Genomic DNA, 14,942 nt, shown 5'->3' with positions numbered 1-14,942 from the left:
GTCTCTCTCCCAAAAATGCGGTCTCTCTGTGCCTCAGTTTCCTCTTCTGAAATGGAAAGGTGCTTCCTCTCCTGCCCCAGACCTAACCTGATTCTTGCACTGGGCACTTTTGCTAATGTGTGGCCACGCCCCTCTGAGCTTCCCCTCTGCTTCCTTGTGATCTGAGTTGGCCTTTTAGAAACTAGAATATTAAATAAAAGAGGCGTCCCTGTATAGGTCATGCTTTATTTGCTGGAGAAGGGATCTGCTTTGGAGAGGGGTTCTGCGTCCCAGAGCAGCTGATGGTTACAGGGGTCTGGAAGGCCAGGCTCAGGTGGGCAGGGTTCCCAGGGAGAGTCCACCTTATCTCTGGAGCCTTCTTCACTCCCCTGCTGGAGGAAAAACACCACGAGTTTTTGCAGATCTGGTGCTGGCAGATCTGCTTAGGAAATGGCCTTCTAAACCTGCTTGCTGATGAGGGGAGGAGGGAGCTGGGCTGAGTTTTGCCAGGGGCAAGTCATTTAACCTCCTAGTTTCTCCAACTCTAACACCACCTCCTCCATCTCTGCTGCTCCTGGAGGGACTGGGAGAGGTAATTAGCGGCTGTTTGTCAGACAAGATCTAGCTTTGCTCAAGCAACTTGGGCAGACCTTGAACTGGGCAAGCCCAAAAAGGCTGCAGAAATACACAATGAAAAAAAAAAAGTAAAAAAGCTGAAGCAAGGGGTTTTCTTCCCCAGCCTCTTGTATTATCTGGGAAGGAGCAGGGGTCTCTAGGGGGCTGATAAACTGGAAGGACTTTGAGGAGAGGAAGGCAAAGACAATGCAGTAGACTTCAGAGCCCCAGCCCTGCCCCCTCTGTGCTCAGGCCAGCAGCGGAAACCGAAGGTTCTGAGTACAAAGCCCCAAAAAAACCCCATAAAAACAAAACAAAAAAAACCACCTGACTCAAATCCTGCTCAGATGCTTCTTAGAATATTAACACCAGGGTGGACAGAGGCCTGAGCCATGGAGATGCCCTCCCCCAGCAGCGAGGGGCGGGTGCGGAGCTTACTGGGCTGGGTGGGCGGCAGCGCCTCCCTCCACAGCCCTTCCAGGGCCGTTCGGTACTTTTCCAGCTGCCTGGAGTTCATCCTCATTCCAATTTCCACAGGAGCAGTCAGCTGTGAAATAAGGCAGAGTTAACCGAAGGGAGAGGTGCAGAGAGGGCCTTAACCCCTGGGTGCCCTACAGGTGGATGGGAGTCTGCGAACAGCAGCCCCACACTCCCCCTGCCCCCTTTCCTTCCTCCCATGCCCCTTCCCCTTCTTCTTCCTCCCCTGCCCTTCCCTTTCCTCCCTGGTCTTTCCCTTCCTCTCCCCTTCTCTATCCTCCTCCTTTCCTTCCTCCTCAGCTCTCTCCCTCCCTCCTCCTCTGGGCCTCTAGGGCTCTGCTGGGAGTTCTGACACCAAGAGAGTGCCCAGGAACCTAGTAGACTTCTCCTGGGTGCAGGAATTCTCACCCCCCCCCCACAACGATCGCTAACTTCCTGGGTCCCCACCACGTGTCCATGTGTTCTGAGTGCCTGGTCTACATTAAACTTCTTACCTATGTGGCAAGAGCTTCAGTGTGGAAACTGAGCAAAAGGAAGCTGACCAACTTGTTCACGAGTAGTAAACAACCCAGGAAGAATAGTTACATGCAGAGGCCTGGCTCCAGGGGTCTGGGGCCAATATATATCTGTCTTTTCATATGTGGGGCCCAAGACCCATCACGATCCTTTCATATATGGTGATACAGGAGACCTATAGAAATTGATGGCTGTCGACCAAGAGGGATGTTTGGGGTCTTGGAGGGTGCTTACCCACCTTACCCTCACACCAGCTTGTCCTGGGTCAAAGGTCTTACTGCATGCACCTGTTCTGGTGGGGAAGGAGTTCCCTGCTCTCCCCAGAGCCTGCCCCCCGCCCCCCGCACTTAACACCAGGTGCTTGGTGTGAGAATGTCTGGACATACTGTCTCTGCCTCAGGGTGGCCTGAGGTGCCTGAAGGAGGTCTCTGTGGGGCTCATTTGAGTCCTGCCTGTGCCATCCCCGTGGCCTGGCTATGGCTCTGCCTCTCTCAGGTCTCAGTGTCCCCACTCTAAAGTGAGGGGGCTGGAGATTAGTCCAGGGAGGACCTCCCAGTCCTGTCCAATCATAATAAGGAAATGCAAAGGGACACAAAGCCTCTACCCCCTGACCTCTCCAGAAAGAACCTGCGGCTGTGTGCCCCCTGACTGCCAGTGCTGTTCCAGGTGAAGATCAGGCTGGACTGAGAGGCAGACTCACCTCCAGCTCTCTCTCAGGCAAGGTGTGAGGGAAAGAGCCCCATTCCACTGAGTGTGGTGACAGTTTGGCCACTCTTGGGGCTACACCTGACAGAACTGAAGAGACATCAGCCCGAGAGTCCAGCAGGAGGCAGGAAATGAGGAGTGGGGCTTGCTTCTGCCCTGACTGCTGAGTGGCTTTGGCAAGACCTTTGCTGTCCCTGGGTATCACCTCCCACGCCTTAATGTGGAAGTGCCCAACTCATACTGGGGCCTCTCCTCTCCTCTGCCCAGCTAGCTACTGGGAACACACCCAGGCCTGTCCTCAATTCTCCATTCACGTCCTAGCCTTGAACTGCATACTCAGATTTCCACTTGGCTTTGTCCTTTCTCTCTGCCTGGATGCTAACAGCTTCACGCAGGTCCCACAGCCTGCCTGATCTCCTGCTGGTCCTGTAGCCCCTGAGCAGCCAACCTAGGTGTCACTGTTAGTTGGTGGCATATTTGCCCTGCCAGATGCTCTGGCCATAAGCTTTGAAGTCAGATTTTTATATTTTTCTTTCTTCACATACTATATCCATTCTTCTAGAAAATCCTGCGGGTGTTTATCTCCAAACTATTTTCAAAATCCAATCACTTTGCCCTGCCTCAACTATGATCACTCTAGGCTAAATGCCTCTCTGTCTCTGTGTCTGTCTCCCTTCCCCCACCCCCATAGACACCTCTAGTCTCTCTCCAGCCTCTCCAGAGGATAGGTGTTGCCAGGTCAAGAACGGACTGAAAGGTTAAAGGTAGAATTAAGAAGACCATTGGGAGGCTGCCTCAGGGACTTTGCATGGGCTATTACTTCTGCCTGGACTTCTCTTCCCAGAAACTGCTATGATTTACTCCCTTGCTCTCTTCAGGTCTTTGCTCTTAATGCCATCTATTCATGAAACGTGTGATGTTTCCCCTATTTTAGATCAAACCTGCCTCATCTTGCCTTGCTTAATTTTCCTCCATGACACCCATCCCTATTTGCCATGCTGTAGGGTTTGATCATTTTCCTTGTTTGTTCCAGGTCCTTCCTGTATCTTGTTTCTGCCTCTCCTTAGTGTGTGTGTATCTGGATTTTTGTCTGTTTTGTTCCCTACTCTGTCCCCAGTACCTCACACCTATAGAGACTGGGTCATTCACTGCAGGAGCGAAGGAGTTGGTGAAGCTAGAAGCAGCCCAGGATCCAAGCTCTCTCCCGGTAGGCAATCTGTACATCCTAACTCAGTGCTGAGAGCCATAGCCATGCAGGGTTCCTGCCCAGGAGAGGGAGACCCTAGTGCCTTGGCCCTCACAGCTGCTTCCTGACTATCTCCTGCCTCTGTTTGTGCTGCCCTAGATCTTTCCAAGTCACATCAGGTGACTCACTGGCTTTGAAGCTTCTGTGTCCTCCCAGACATCAAGCCTGGCACACCAGGCCCTGCCGGCCTCTAGTCCTCTCTCAGCATCCCTACCAGGCCTGTTCCTGGGGCTCCTGGGCAGGTATTTTTGCTTTAGCTGTTCTCTGGGGAACAGCAGCAATGCCTGGAGGCTCCTAGGCTTCACTCCGTTCAGGTGCTGCCTCCTCCAGGAAGCCTTTCCCTGGCTTCCCTGGACAAGCAGTGCCCAGACCACTCTAGTCACTCTACCTTCTTCACTTCTTTGGTGCTTAAAACAAGTGTTTGCTTTCATTGCTGGAGTCCATCCCCTCCCAGGATGGCCCTCTTGCTGTATGCCTTGCTCACTGCTCTATTCTGGAACATTCTATGCCCTCCCTTCTCCTCAGGTTAGGGAACCATGTCCATGCTAAGGTTCTTTCCATCACCCCAACTCACCTGGATTGTGAAGTTTTCTTCTTCCTCACTGGCCTCTTCTTCCTCAGACCTTTGCTGGAGGTTCAGGGATTTCTTTTGCCCTTTGCTCCGTTCCCTTTCCTAGGATCAGAGCACTGTGTTGCACAAAACTGGCACCTAGCCAGGCATCAGTGGCTGTAATCCTGGCTATTCAGGAGGCTGAGATCTGAGGATCACAGTTCTAACCCAGCTCAGACAGGAAAGTCCATGAGACTCTTCGTTCTAATTGACCACCTAGTAGGAAGTGGAGCTGAGGCTCAAGTGGTAGAGTGCTAGCCTCAAGCACAAAAGCTCAGGGACAGCACACAGGCCCTGAGTTCAAGCCTCAGTACTGGCATGTGTGCTCATGTGCATGCGCATGCGAGCGCGCGCGCATACACACACACACACACACACACACACACACACACACACACACACTGCCTTCTTCAGTCAGCTCAGAGTCCTCTCCTGTCTCAAACTGCCTGGGTGCTCCCTGGCTCCCCAGAATCAAGAAATCTCTCTTCCCCAGGTATCTCTCCCAACCCCCCACTGCAACAAGAGAGTCTCAGGTGCCCAGTGGCTTGAGGATGATCTTGGAGTCACCCTTCAACAGACCATTATGAAGAAGAGCTCATTTATTTGTGCTTAAAAATTTGCACCCAGATTGTTACTGTTAATTAAGTTAAAACGCTGAGAATAATGGCTGTCCTTCATGCATATTAAGTGTGAAAATGTAGCTCTCTTAGCAGAGAGCCTATAAAAAAAGATAACGTGAGACAGCCCCACCCGAGAGGGCACCACGGGGTGGCCTGCAACTCAGAGTCCCTGGGAGGTGATTTATAAGAGGAGAGACAGGGAGATGAGTTATGGAGGAAGGAGCTTGGAGCTTCTTCATAAAAATCCTGGCTCCTGGCAATTACCGGGAAGAAAACCACAGCGCAGATTAATGCAACGTGTCTTTGGGTTGTCTTTTGCTGGCTTGTGCTCAATCTGAGTTTGACCCTTTTTGTCCGGCTCCAAATCTTACCTGGCATGCTGCACACTGGCTTGTCAGCCCTGCGCTCAGGCGTACCCTGCTGTGTTGGTGTCTCTAATGGCAGGCCTAGAATCCTGCTGTGGGACTCCCTTGAGGTGTGATGATGTGAATTTAGAACAATCAGTGGGAGGAAGGTACGTGTGTGCGTGCAGGTGTGTGCCTGCCCGTGTGTGTGTGTGTGCACATACATGTGCATGTGTCCTGGAGGACTTTCTGCACTCAGCAGGGAGCATGGAGATCTGTCCTATACTAAGTGGAGACAAGGACCAGCTGTGCCACAGAGGCACAGGACCGGGAACTCACGTGCCGGTTCCTGTGGAGTCTCAGGCTGGGTGGGATATAGAAGTTCCCTATCTTCCTCTCCTTGCTTAAAGGGGCCCAAATGTCTGCACAGCCAACAGAATCCTCAGAAGTCTAAGATATTGAGAAACCATTTTTTTTTCTTTTGTGCTGGTACTGGGGCTTGAATTCCGCCTCTGGGGGCTGTCTTTTAGCTTTATTGCTCAAGTCTGGCCCTTGCCAGTTGAGCCACAGCTCCACTTTTGGCCTTTTGGTGATTAATTGGAGATAGGAGTCTCAGAGTCTCATGGACTTTCCTGCCTGGGTTGGCCTCAAATCGTGATTCTCCAATATCAGCCTCCTGAGTAGCTAGGATTACAGGCATGAGCCACTGGCACTCAGCTAAAAGGCAGTTTTCCTTAGTTTCTGCTACCTCAGTCCCATTTGGGGCGGCCTTGTTTTCTCTAGGGTCCACGCGGAAGGGTATGCTACCCCCACGTGGATAGCAGGCTTTGCTCCCACCTCTGGACGGTGGCTCATGCCCATCCTTAGCTGGGAAGGCTCTGCTCTGGCTCTTACCTCACCCTCCCTGGCAGCCACAGGGATTTCTCCCTCTTCTGAACCCCATCACTTAGCACTAGCATCCCTTATGGGACAATTAATCATGTCCTGCCTTGTGACATCTCTCTTTTGTCTTCGATTATTAGTTAATTTTTCATATGTTGGTGCTGGAGCTTCTAGTCAGCTCCTTAAAGACAGGAGCTTGGCACCACAGAGAAGCCCAGTAAATATTTATCAGCTTATTGATTGAAAACTTCCCCAGAAAGATGAGCAGGGTGGGAAAAGATGTCACTCCTGTGAGCCACTGACATCTCTTGGTGATGCTGGCAGGGATAGGGTGGACAGCTGGCACTTTCTGGGCACTTTCCTACAGGTGGCCCTGGCACGGTCATCACACAGGAGTCTACCAAAGAAAGGCTTCTAGCTGGGTGCCAGTGGCGGTGGCTCACGCCTGTAATTCTAGCTATTCGGGAGCTGAGATCTGAGGATCCTGGTTCAAAACCAGCCAGGAAGGGAAAGTGCAACAGAAAGCCAGAGGCAGAGGTGTGGCTCAAGTAGTAAAGGGTCAATCTTGAGTAAAAAAGCTAAGGGATGGTGCCCAAGCCCTGAGTTTAAGCCCTAGTACACACACACACACACACACACACACACACACACACACACACACACACAGCTTGTGCTTCGAAGAGACCAGCCATCTTCAGGCCAGGTAGCAGCCATGTAGCCAGGTAGGCAGCAGGGTTTCTTACCTGCATTTTCTGGAGTTCGCTGTAGGTGAAGATGGGAACAAAGGCTTCCGTTTGAGAAGCCAGCATGGTGGCTGTGTGCACCACTAGCAGAATGGCCATGGCCTTGCAGGACACCATCCTGGAACTGGAGAATAACCAGGGGCTCCTGTCACCAAGTTTAAGACACTGTGACAGATTCCTACATGGAAGGTGGGCCCCACGATGTGGTCCATCCATGCCCTACCTGCAGCTTGTGATCCCGAGTGAGCAAAGGCTTGGCTTCTGTGCACTGGGGATTTGAAACAGCGTTTTCTTTTTGTGCCAGTTCTGGGGCTTGAAATCAATGCCTTGGCATTGTTCCTTAGCTTTAATGCTCAAGACTAGTGCTCTACCGCTTGAGCCACAGCGCCACTTCTGGTTTTCCAGTGGCTTATTGAAAATAAGAGTCTCAATGACTGCTGGGCGCTGGTAGCTCACGCATGTAATCCTAGCTACTCAGGAGGCTGAAATCTGAGGATCGTGGTTCAAAGCCAGCCCAAGCAGGAAAGTCCATGAAACTCTTATCTCCAATAAACCACTAGAAAGCCGGAAGTGGCGCTGTGGCTCAAACGGTAGAGTGCTCACCTTGAGCTGAAGAGCGCAGGACAGTGCCCAAGCTCAGAGTTCAAGCCCCACGACCGACCCCCCACCCAAAAAAAAAGAGTCTCAATGACTTTCCTGCCCGGGCTGGCTTTGACCTGCAATCCTCAGATCTCAACCTCCTGAGTAGCTAGGATTACAGGCGTAAGCCGGTGCCCAGCTATATCAGGGTTTTCTGACGAGCTTCCAACACTTGGTCTGTCCCAGAGCAGTGGCAGCTGACCAAGCTCTTGGTAAAGGGTACCCAGCCTCTACCACAACATACAAGAGTCATTCTGCTTGATGGCCCTGCTCTTTGTTATGTAAGGTCTTCTGGTACTAGCAAGGCCCCTCAGGAAGCAGGAGAGACTTCACTGCCCAGAGAAAGAACTCCTAGATTATCAGCAGAAGCCAGGTAGCCCTTCTCCTTTTCCTGGTGTTGCTGGTTTGGATGACAAAAAGAATAGACTCACAAACACTCACCCCCTCTCTCTGGAGCCCAGCCCTCTGATCTGAAGAGGAAAAGGCTGAGAATCGTTTGGGGGGGGGAGGGTTGGGGTGGGGGGAGAAGAGCCAGGTGGTAAAAACCTTGCATCCAAGAGTCAAAAGTAGGGCTCCCACCCTACTGGATGAGCACCTTCCCAGCTCCAATGTGTTCAGCTATTGGTTGGCTACCATCCAGAAATAACAGGGCCGGGGCCTTCTCCTGCAGGCTCCAGGACTCGGTGACACCCGAGGACATTGTGAGTCCTGGCGGGTCTCTCCTATGTCAGGAAGTGGGCATGTGTGGAAGGGCAGGAGGATAGGAGCAGGGAACATATGATGGCTGCAGGGATCTGGGGAGGGGGAGGGAGGAGTTCCTCTGCCCACAGAGAAGGGATGAGGTGTCATGGGATGAGACTAAATTGAATACAACCTGAGTACCACCTCTCTGTACTCAATGCACTGCTGAGGGCAGGGATGTAGCCTCCGGAGTAGGGAAGGGAGCCCAAGGCAGGTTAGCCATGGTGTGGTGGGTGAGGGGGTGAATCCAGCTTGGATTCCACGGGTAAAGAGGGCCTGCTCTGGATAGGCTGGCCTCCAAGCTTGTCTTTCCACCTTAGATTACTTTTGGAGAGGGTCTGACTTGCATCCTGCCTCCCCGCCGACACCTGTCCCCTCAGACATGGAAAACTCAGCATCCAAGCTGGACTCCCTACACTTCTTGCTCTGCTTTTCTCTCTCTCTCTTCCCTCCCTCTCTTCCTTCCCTCCTTCTGCTTACTTTCTCCAGTTTGCTCAAATTCCAGGATCCAGAACATGAGATTGGGTACAGCCAGTCTTCATTCCAACTACATGCAACGCTCAGGTGACTGAAAGGGCCACCAGACACTCAAAGGTCACCCAGAGGAGACTGGAGTGAGAACAGAGCCCCAGGAGTGCGAACTGTGCAGGGGGAGAGTACACAGGCCCCATCCTGTTTCTCCCTCTTCCTGCTTTTCTCTTCCCCTATAAAGTCCCTGAGCCCTGTTCTCCCTCCTAGCGGTGACAAATGTGTCACATTTATGGCGTCCCATTTCCTTCACAGAGATGGCTTAGATCCCTTTCCTTTCCAATGTTCGAGTTTAATTCGCTCCATAAGAATCAATAAAAACTTTAAATAAAAAAGGCAAAATCCAATTGCTGCTCATTTTCTTGATCCAACTGGCAGTCGGCATGTCACTGCATTCGCTGTGTTCTGGCGAAGCTAGGAGTGGGAGCTTAGCACAATGAGGTGCTGGCTCTACCACCGGGGACTCGAGTGCCCAGCTCCGGATGAGGGCCCTTGTGCCCTCCCACTCCAGCAGAGGTGCCAGGTTTGGGGGCAAGGACCTCCCTTCCCTTATGACCAGTTTATGCATGACTCTGAAACTCAGCCACCATGCCAAGTGGGGCTCCTGGCCTGCTGGAGATGTGCTGATCACCTCCAAACAGCCCCTGCTCTCCCCGGAATAGCACCCACCTGCTTCTCTCCTGCCTCTCATGCACACACATAATTACCGCCCCCCATCCCCCAGGAATCTTCTCAGGGCTCCTGGTCTGTGGCCCAGCTGGGGGGTGGAAGGAGCAGAGTGGCAGGGATGGCTGGCGTCCCCAGAGGGCTCTGGACAGGGCTAGTTTCAGCTGGAATCCTGCACTGCCTTAGGGTACACGCTGAGCAGTCCATCTGTCCCCTGCCCTTCAGGCAACTACTTACATGAGCTGTGAGCCTCTGGTCTGAGCGGGCCAAGAGGATGCTGTCTGATTGTCCTCCCCTGGCCCTTATATACTTCCCTTCCTCCTTGGGACCCATTAACCTTTAGTCACACCTTTGGGGGCTGTGGGTGGGGAGCCTGGATTCTTAAGGCACGTGGAAACCATGGGCAGGGCAGCAATGCCAGAGCTGCCAGGCCTGTCCTATAAGGTCTCTTCTGTGAGCGACAGACAGGACTTGGGGAAAGCCAGCCCTGCCCTTTGCAGAACACTTTCAAATTCAGTGCTGCTCCAACAATCATTTTAATGATGGTCCTTTCTTTCTTTCTTTTTTTTGGGGGGGGTTCCGGTCATGGGGCCTGAACTCTGGGCCTGGGCGCTGTCCCTCAGCTCAAGGCTAGCACTATACCACTTGAGCCACAGCACCACTTCTGGCTTTTTTCCTTTTGCTTATGTGGTGCTGAGGAATCGAACCCAGGGCCTCATGCATGCAAGGCAAGCGCTCTACCAGTGAGCCACCTTCCCAGCCCGGTCTTTTCTTTCTTGTTTCTTCAATATATGATGTTGCTGAGTATCTCCAGGCCAACTCTTCCCATGATGGGTTCTCAGACTGTCTGCCAGAGCACTGCATTAGAGGGATACCTTCTGTTCCATCTCCCCCATAAATCCTCTCAGAAAAGAAAGTAATCAAAGGGGTGTGGTGTGGTGGTGCATGTTTATAATTCTAGCAGAGGCAGAGGAAGATCTCTGTCTGAGGTTGGCCCTAGGGAAAATTGCAAGACCCTATCTGAAAAATAAGTTGAAGTAAAAAGGGCTGGGTGGGTGGCTCGAGTAAGGACCAGAGTTAAACCTAATACTAAGCAAACAAAAAAATTTAGTCAGCCAAGCCTGTCCATGGAGCCCAGGGCTGGGACTGTCTTTGAGATCTCTTATATCAGGGCTTTGCCTCTACTGGGCCCATCTAGCGATGCCTTCCAGATACTGTAAGAAATGAATAGGAGCTGGAGACAGGCCTGCAGTGAAGGATAGGGGAGCAGGGACAAACTGGAAAAAATTGATAAAACAGTGTCAATCTTCTGGATGCTCCCCTTTAGTGTTGTTTTGTTTTGCTCAAATCTAGCATTCTATCACTTGATCCTCCTGCTTTTGTGTGGTTGATTAGAGATAACAGTCTAATGGACTTTCCTGCCTGGGGTTAGTTTCGAACCTGGATCCTCAGATCTCAGCCTCCTGAGGAGCTAGAGTTACAGGCAAGAGTCACCAGTGCCAGGTGATTCAGTATTTTTGATCCAAGTAATCTACAGCATTACAATATGATACCAGCAATTTGGTGCAGAAGGCAGGAAAGCTGGGGTTCATGAGGAGCTCATCATTGTGAAGAAGGCAAGGCTTGTAGGTCAGTGGGGGCCTGGGTTGCTTTCTAGGACACTGTGCTAGCAGCACAGCTGGTGGGGTGAAGCAGCCTGCCCTCCTACCCTGCAGGGCTGACATCTCATGGCTCAGCCATCTAGAAACTGGCTCACAGGGGGATATGACTTCAGCCTCCCCTGCCTTTACCAAAAGCCTTGGGCCTCATTGCCTAGATATTTTCTACCGTCATGGTTTCTGCCTTTGAAATGGAGAGAAGTCTGGATAACAAGCCTAATAATGGCTACTTTGTCTTTACCAGGTACATGGGCTGTCTGTACAAATGCTCAATTAGTGACTGTTTCCCCTGCAAGAAACTGGATGAAAATAAAAGGAAGGCATAATCTATGTTCTTCATTTTCCAAATGGGAACTGCCACCCATCTACAGTTTCTGAAGTGGAGGGAGGGGAGGCGTAAAAACCCAACTCAAGCTTGGGAACGGGAAGTTCACAAAACTCAGAGGAAATGGCTCAAACCACATGTGGGCACTTGATGGCCTCTTCCCCCACATCAGGTAGATAGATTAGCAGTTCAGTGTTCCTCTCCTCATGACCTTGAAATATGGTTTGCCAGGTACTGCTGTAGCATCTTCATTAATGGCCTGGAACGAGGAGGCAACAGTATGTTAATTGAATTTGAGGATGATACTAAATTGGGGGAGGGGTGTAAAAGCCTATACAAGGAGACATCAGGAGGTTAGAATTATGAGCAGTAAATGCCCGGTGAGCTTCAGAATGTATGTCACCAAGGCACCAGGGACAAAGGGTTGGGATGGTGGATGGGGGTACCAGCAAAGAAGGAAAGCAGTTCCTGGGGCATCAGGGGGTGGGGAGGGAGACAGTTTAGACAATGCCTTGTTTTCCAGATGGTTCTGTCAGAGAGGTGGAGGACAGTGGTTAGAGGAGGGCAGAGTTCAGAGGAGCCAAAATAACCCAGGGATTTCTGGGAGTGCCAAAGCTGAAGGTATAAAAATGAAAAATGAGAGGTTTCAAAAGGTTGGCTTGCTCAGAACATTGTAAGGATTAAATGTGCATGCTCATGTCAAGCAAAGGCCAAGGAAAGGCAAAGATCTCAGCAAGTGGAGAAGGGTAGGGGGAGGAAGGAGAGTCCATGCTAAGCTGTGTGCTTAAAGCCCTTGATGTCTTTCCTAGACCTGGAAGTGTGCAAGCCACTCATGAGCAAAAACAAGAGTTGATGATGGTGAGGATGACATTTAAAACTAGGTCAAACAAAGCACTGAGAGATATATTTTGGGCAATAACTGGGCTCCAGGGGACACAGGCTTTGGTGACCTGTGGGATATTTTTATTCTTTTCCTTCCATGGCTCAGGGTCTTTTCGTTTTTTTCTTTTTTAGGAACTTATAAATGATTTGTTGGGAAGTGATACACAGTGGAAACTGCACCCCTAGAACCCCAGGATTTGGACCTCAAGCAAACAGAGAGAAAAACGCAGGTACAGAGAGGGTCCACCAGCATTAATTTCCAATTTGGGATTGCTGCTTGTTTGTGTGTTACATCTGCTGCTGGAATTAACATTCCTGCATCTCCGATTTCCTGTGGAGTCCACTCAATGCAAATAGACAGACTGCACCCCACACAATCCGATAAAATGTATTCCTTTTTGGTTCAGCCTCACAGACTATTGATAGTGTGCACAAACCTGAGGACTCAGCCCAGTTTTACAATAGCATCCCTGCTGACTTCCTGGTCAATATTTCTCCGAGTGGTTAAAATACTCCTAGAAATGTCTCAGTCCCCAACTTGCTTCTGGGTTCCTTTTCTATTTATGGGGGCTTATCATGACAGTGGATGCTATAAAAAACTTCAAGAGAAAGGACATAACTTTTCTTCCAGGGACAGAGGGTATGTAAAAGGTCTATGGGCTGAAAGTCTGGGGAGTTTCCTCCCCCCCCCCCTGTTCTTTCTGTGAATTGATTTGAAACAGCTTTTTTTTTTTTCCTTTTATATGTGTGTTGGTACTGGGGTTTGAACTCGGGGCCTCATGCTCCTGCTTGGCTTTTTGGCTCAAGGCTGACACTTGAACCACATCTCCAATTTCAACTTTTTGCTGGTTAACTGGAGATAAGAGTTTTGTAGACATTTCTGCCTGGGCTGGCTTCGAACCTTGATCCTCAGAGCTCAGCTTCCTGAGTAGCTAGGATTATAGGCATGAGCCACTGGTGCCCAGCTTTACCCAGTCTTTTTTCAATTGATTTTTAAATCTATGTATCTATATTCTTATGGAGATGATGGATGTGTTTGAAGACAAAGCAGATGGCTCTGGAAGTGACGCATTAATTATAAGCAAAGGTTGGCTTCTCATAAACCAGTGCCTCTCCTTTCTCTTCAACCCCTTTTGGGACAGGCAGCTCCCCGCCTCCCTGATCTAGGGCACCAGGCGCTAGAACAAGAAGGCAGTGACAGCTGACACGTTTTCATAAATGATTAAGGAAGCCCATGGTCGAGAAAAGTTTGCACTTTCATGTTTAAGAAGGAAAGAAGTCTTGGTAGAGGTTTTACTCCACGTGGCTGTGAGCCAAGATTGCTTCAAATGTCAGCCTAATCTAGGGAAGATTCTGGTAAAAGGCTCTAGCTGTCCAACCTTTTTCTCTTTTCATTGCATCAGAAAACTTCACTCGTTCACTTCTCCATATCTGCTGGGCTGATGGTTTTAGGATCTGGGGCACTGCCAGCAGCTGCAAATGGAAACAGCAGGCCCCATGCAGCCTCTGCTGTTGACAAGGGTGGTGGGTGGCAGTCACACAGAGCCAGTGACAAGGAAAGGGGGAGGATCCTGTCTCCTGTGTGGTCCAGGCTGAGTGGCTGACTGAGATCTGAGGAGATGTAGAAGGCTGGTGAAGGAGGTAACCTCATCCAGGGATTGAATGGGAATTGTTTGCTGGTCAGGCCTACTGCTAGGGGAACTGGGGGTGGAGGTGGGGACAACATTTACAGCTCCAGTTCCCTGGGGTGCCCAGGTCCCTACCCTTCTCAGGCATCAGGCTGAGTAACACCTAGTCTGCCACCATAAACTAGTAGTACCTCTATCCCAGATCCTGTAGGTGTTCATATGTCATATTCAACTAAGCTTGTGTAGGAGAGATCCAAATTCTCAGGGATGACAGAAGGGAAGCAGAGACATGGCCCTGTCTGCATAGGACAGGATGCAGGTGGGATGGCTTTGCTTCTACCTAGATCTGAAACAAGAGAGAGCTGTCCCAGGCATTCTGCAGCCGGGACCTGGGAGTTCACTCTTCCCTCCGTGGGCAACATCCATCCCTTTGTTTTCCCCACATCTTAGAATAAGATTTTTTTCTTGAAACAGCAACCAAATGATAGGGAAACTGCCCCCAATTCACTGCACGACTTTGCAAGTGCCTCCCCGCTCTCAGGTAAGATCCATCACAGAGAGATAATTCATTTAATCATTATTCACCAGGGCCTCATCTCCTGAAAGTTTGACTGTCAGAACTGAATTCCATCCCAAAGAAAAGCTCTCCTCACAGATTTGCAGTTGTTCTTTGTAAGAAAAAAAAAAGGAGAGAAAAAAGGGGGAATTTGTTTAAAATAGACACGTGTAAGCCCCCCAAGGGACAAGGAAGCATAAACTGTAAGAACAGCTCCCATCAAACCTGAATCCGACTGGTTTAGGATTTTGCTAAGGAGGATGGAAAATGAAAGAAAGCTGAGTATCCCTCTCACTTCCAAGTGACATCAAGGCAGTCAGCTTGTGACAGGAAGATTACCTGCCTGAGAATTTCATTTGATGTGAAAAGGGTTAACGTCATCTTAGTAGATTAGACATTTTCCGGCTCGCTTAGGAGTGAGAAACAAACTCAGAGTTTGAACATGAAGGAATGCACTAGAATCCTCTTTAGGTCCTGAAAACACAGAGGCGAATGGTCAGATAGGCTTTGTGTCAAATACAGACAGATTCACAGGGATCATGAGTTTTATTGTTCTTTCTAGATGATGAGGAAGTGGGTACT

General features: G+C 50.3%; 1 protein-coding gene across 2 annotated transcripts; it reads right to left on the bottom strand.

Moving 5' to 3' along the window:
- Nucleotides 1–285: 285 nt before the first annotated feature.
- Mln (motilin) lies at nt 286–8,665 on the bottom strand. Of its 2 annotated transcripts, none has more exons than XM_013035031.1 (5): nt 8,598–8,665; nt 6,738–6,861; nt 4,113–4,211; nt 1,033–1,141; nt 286–368 (listed from the first exon to the last, which is right to left on the bottom strand). In XM_013035031.1, the coding sequence occupies exons 2-5, from the start codon at nt 6,852–6,854 to the stop codon at nt 361–363; spliced, it is 333 nt and encodes a 110-aa protein (XP_012890485.1). In that variant the 5' UTR covers nt 6,855–6,861; nt 8,598–8,665; the 3' UTR covers nt 286–360. The 2 variants fall into 2 exon arrangements, with proteins under 2 accessions (XP_012890485.1, XP_012890484.1); XM_013035030.1 differs by having other exon boundaries at nt 326–371.
- Nucleotides 8,666–14,942: the final 6,277 nt, after the last annotated feature.

This window comes from Dipodomys ordii, unplaced genomic scaffold (genome assembly GCF_000151885.1).
Source record: "Dipodomys ordii isolate 6190 unplaced genomic scaffold, Dord_2.0 Scaffold202, whole genome shotgun sequence".
In the NCBI taxonomy this organism is placed as follows: Eukaryota; Metazoa; Chordata; class Mammalia; order Rodentia; family Heteromyidae; genus Dipodomys; species Dipodomys ordii.
Note: the sequence above shows the minus strand (reverse complement) of the source record. Positions and strands in the feature narration are given on the sequence as shown.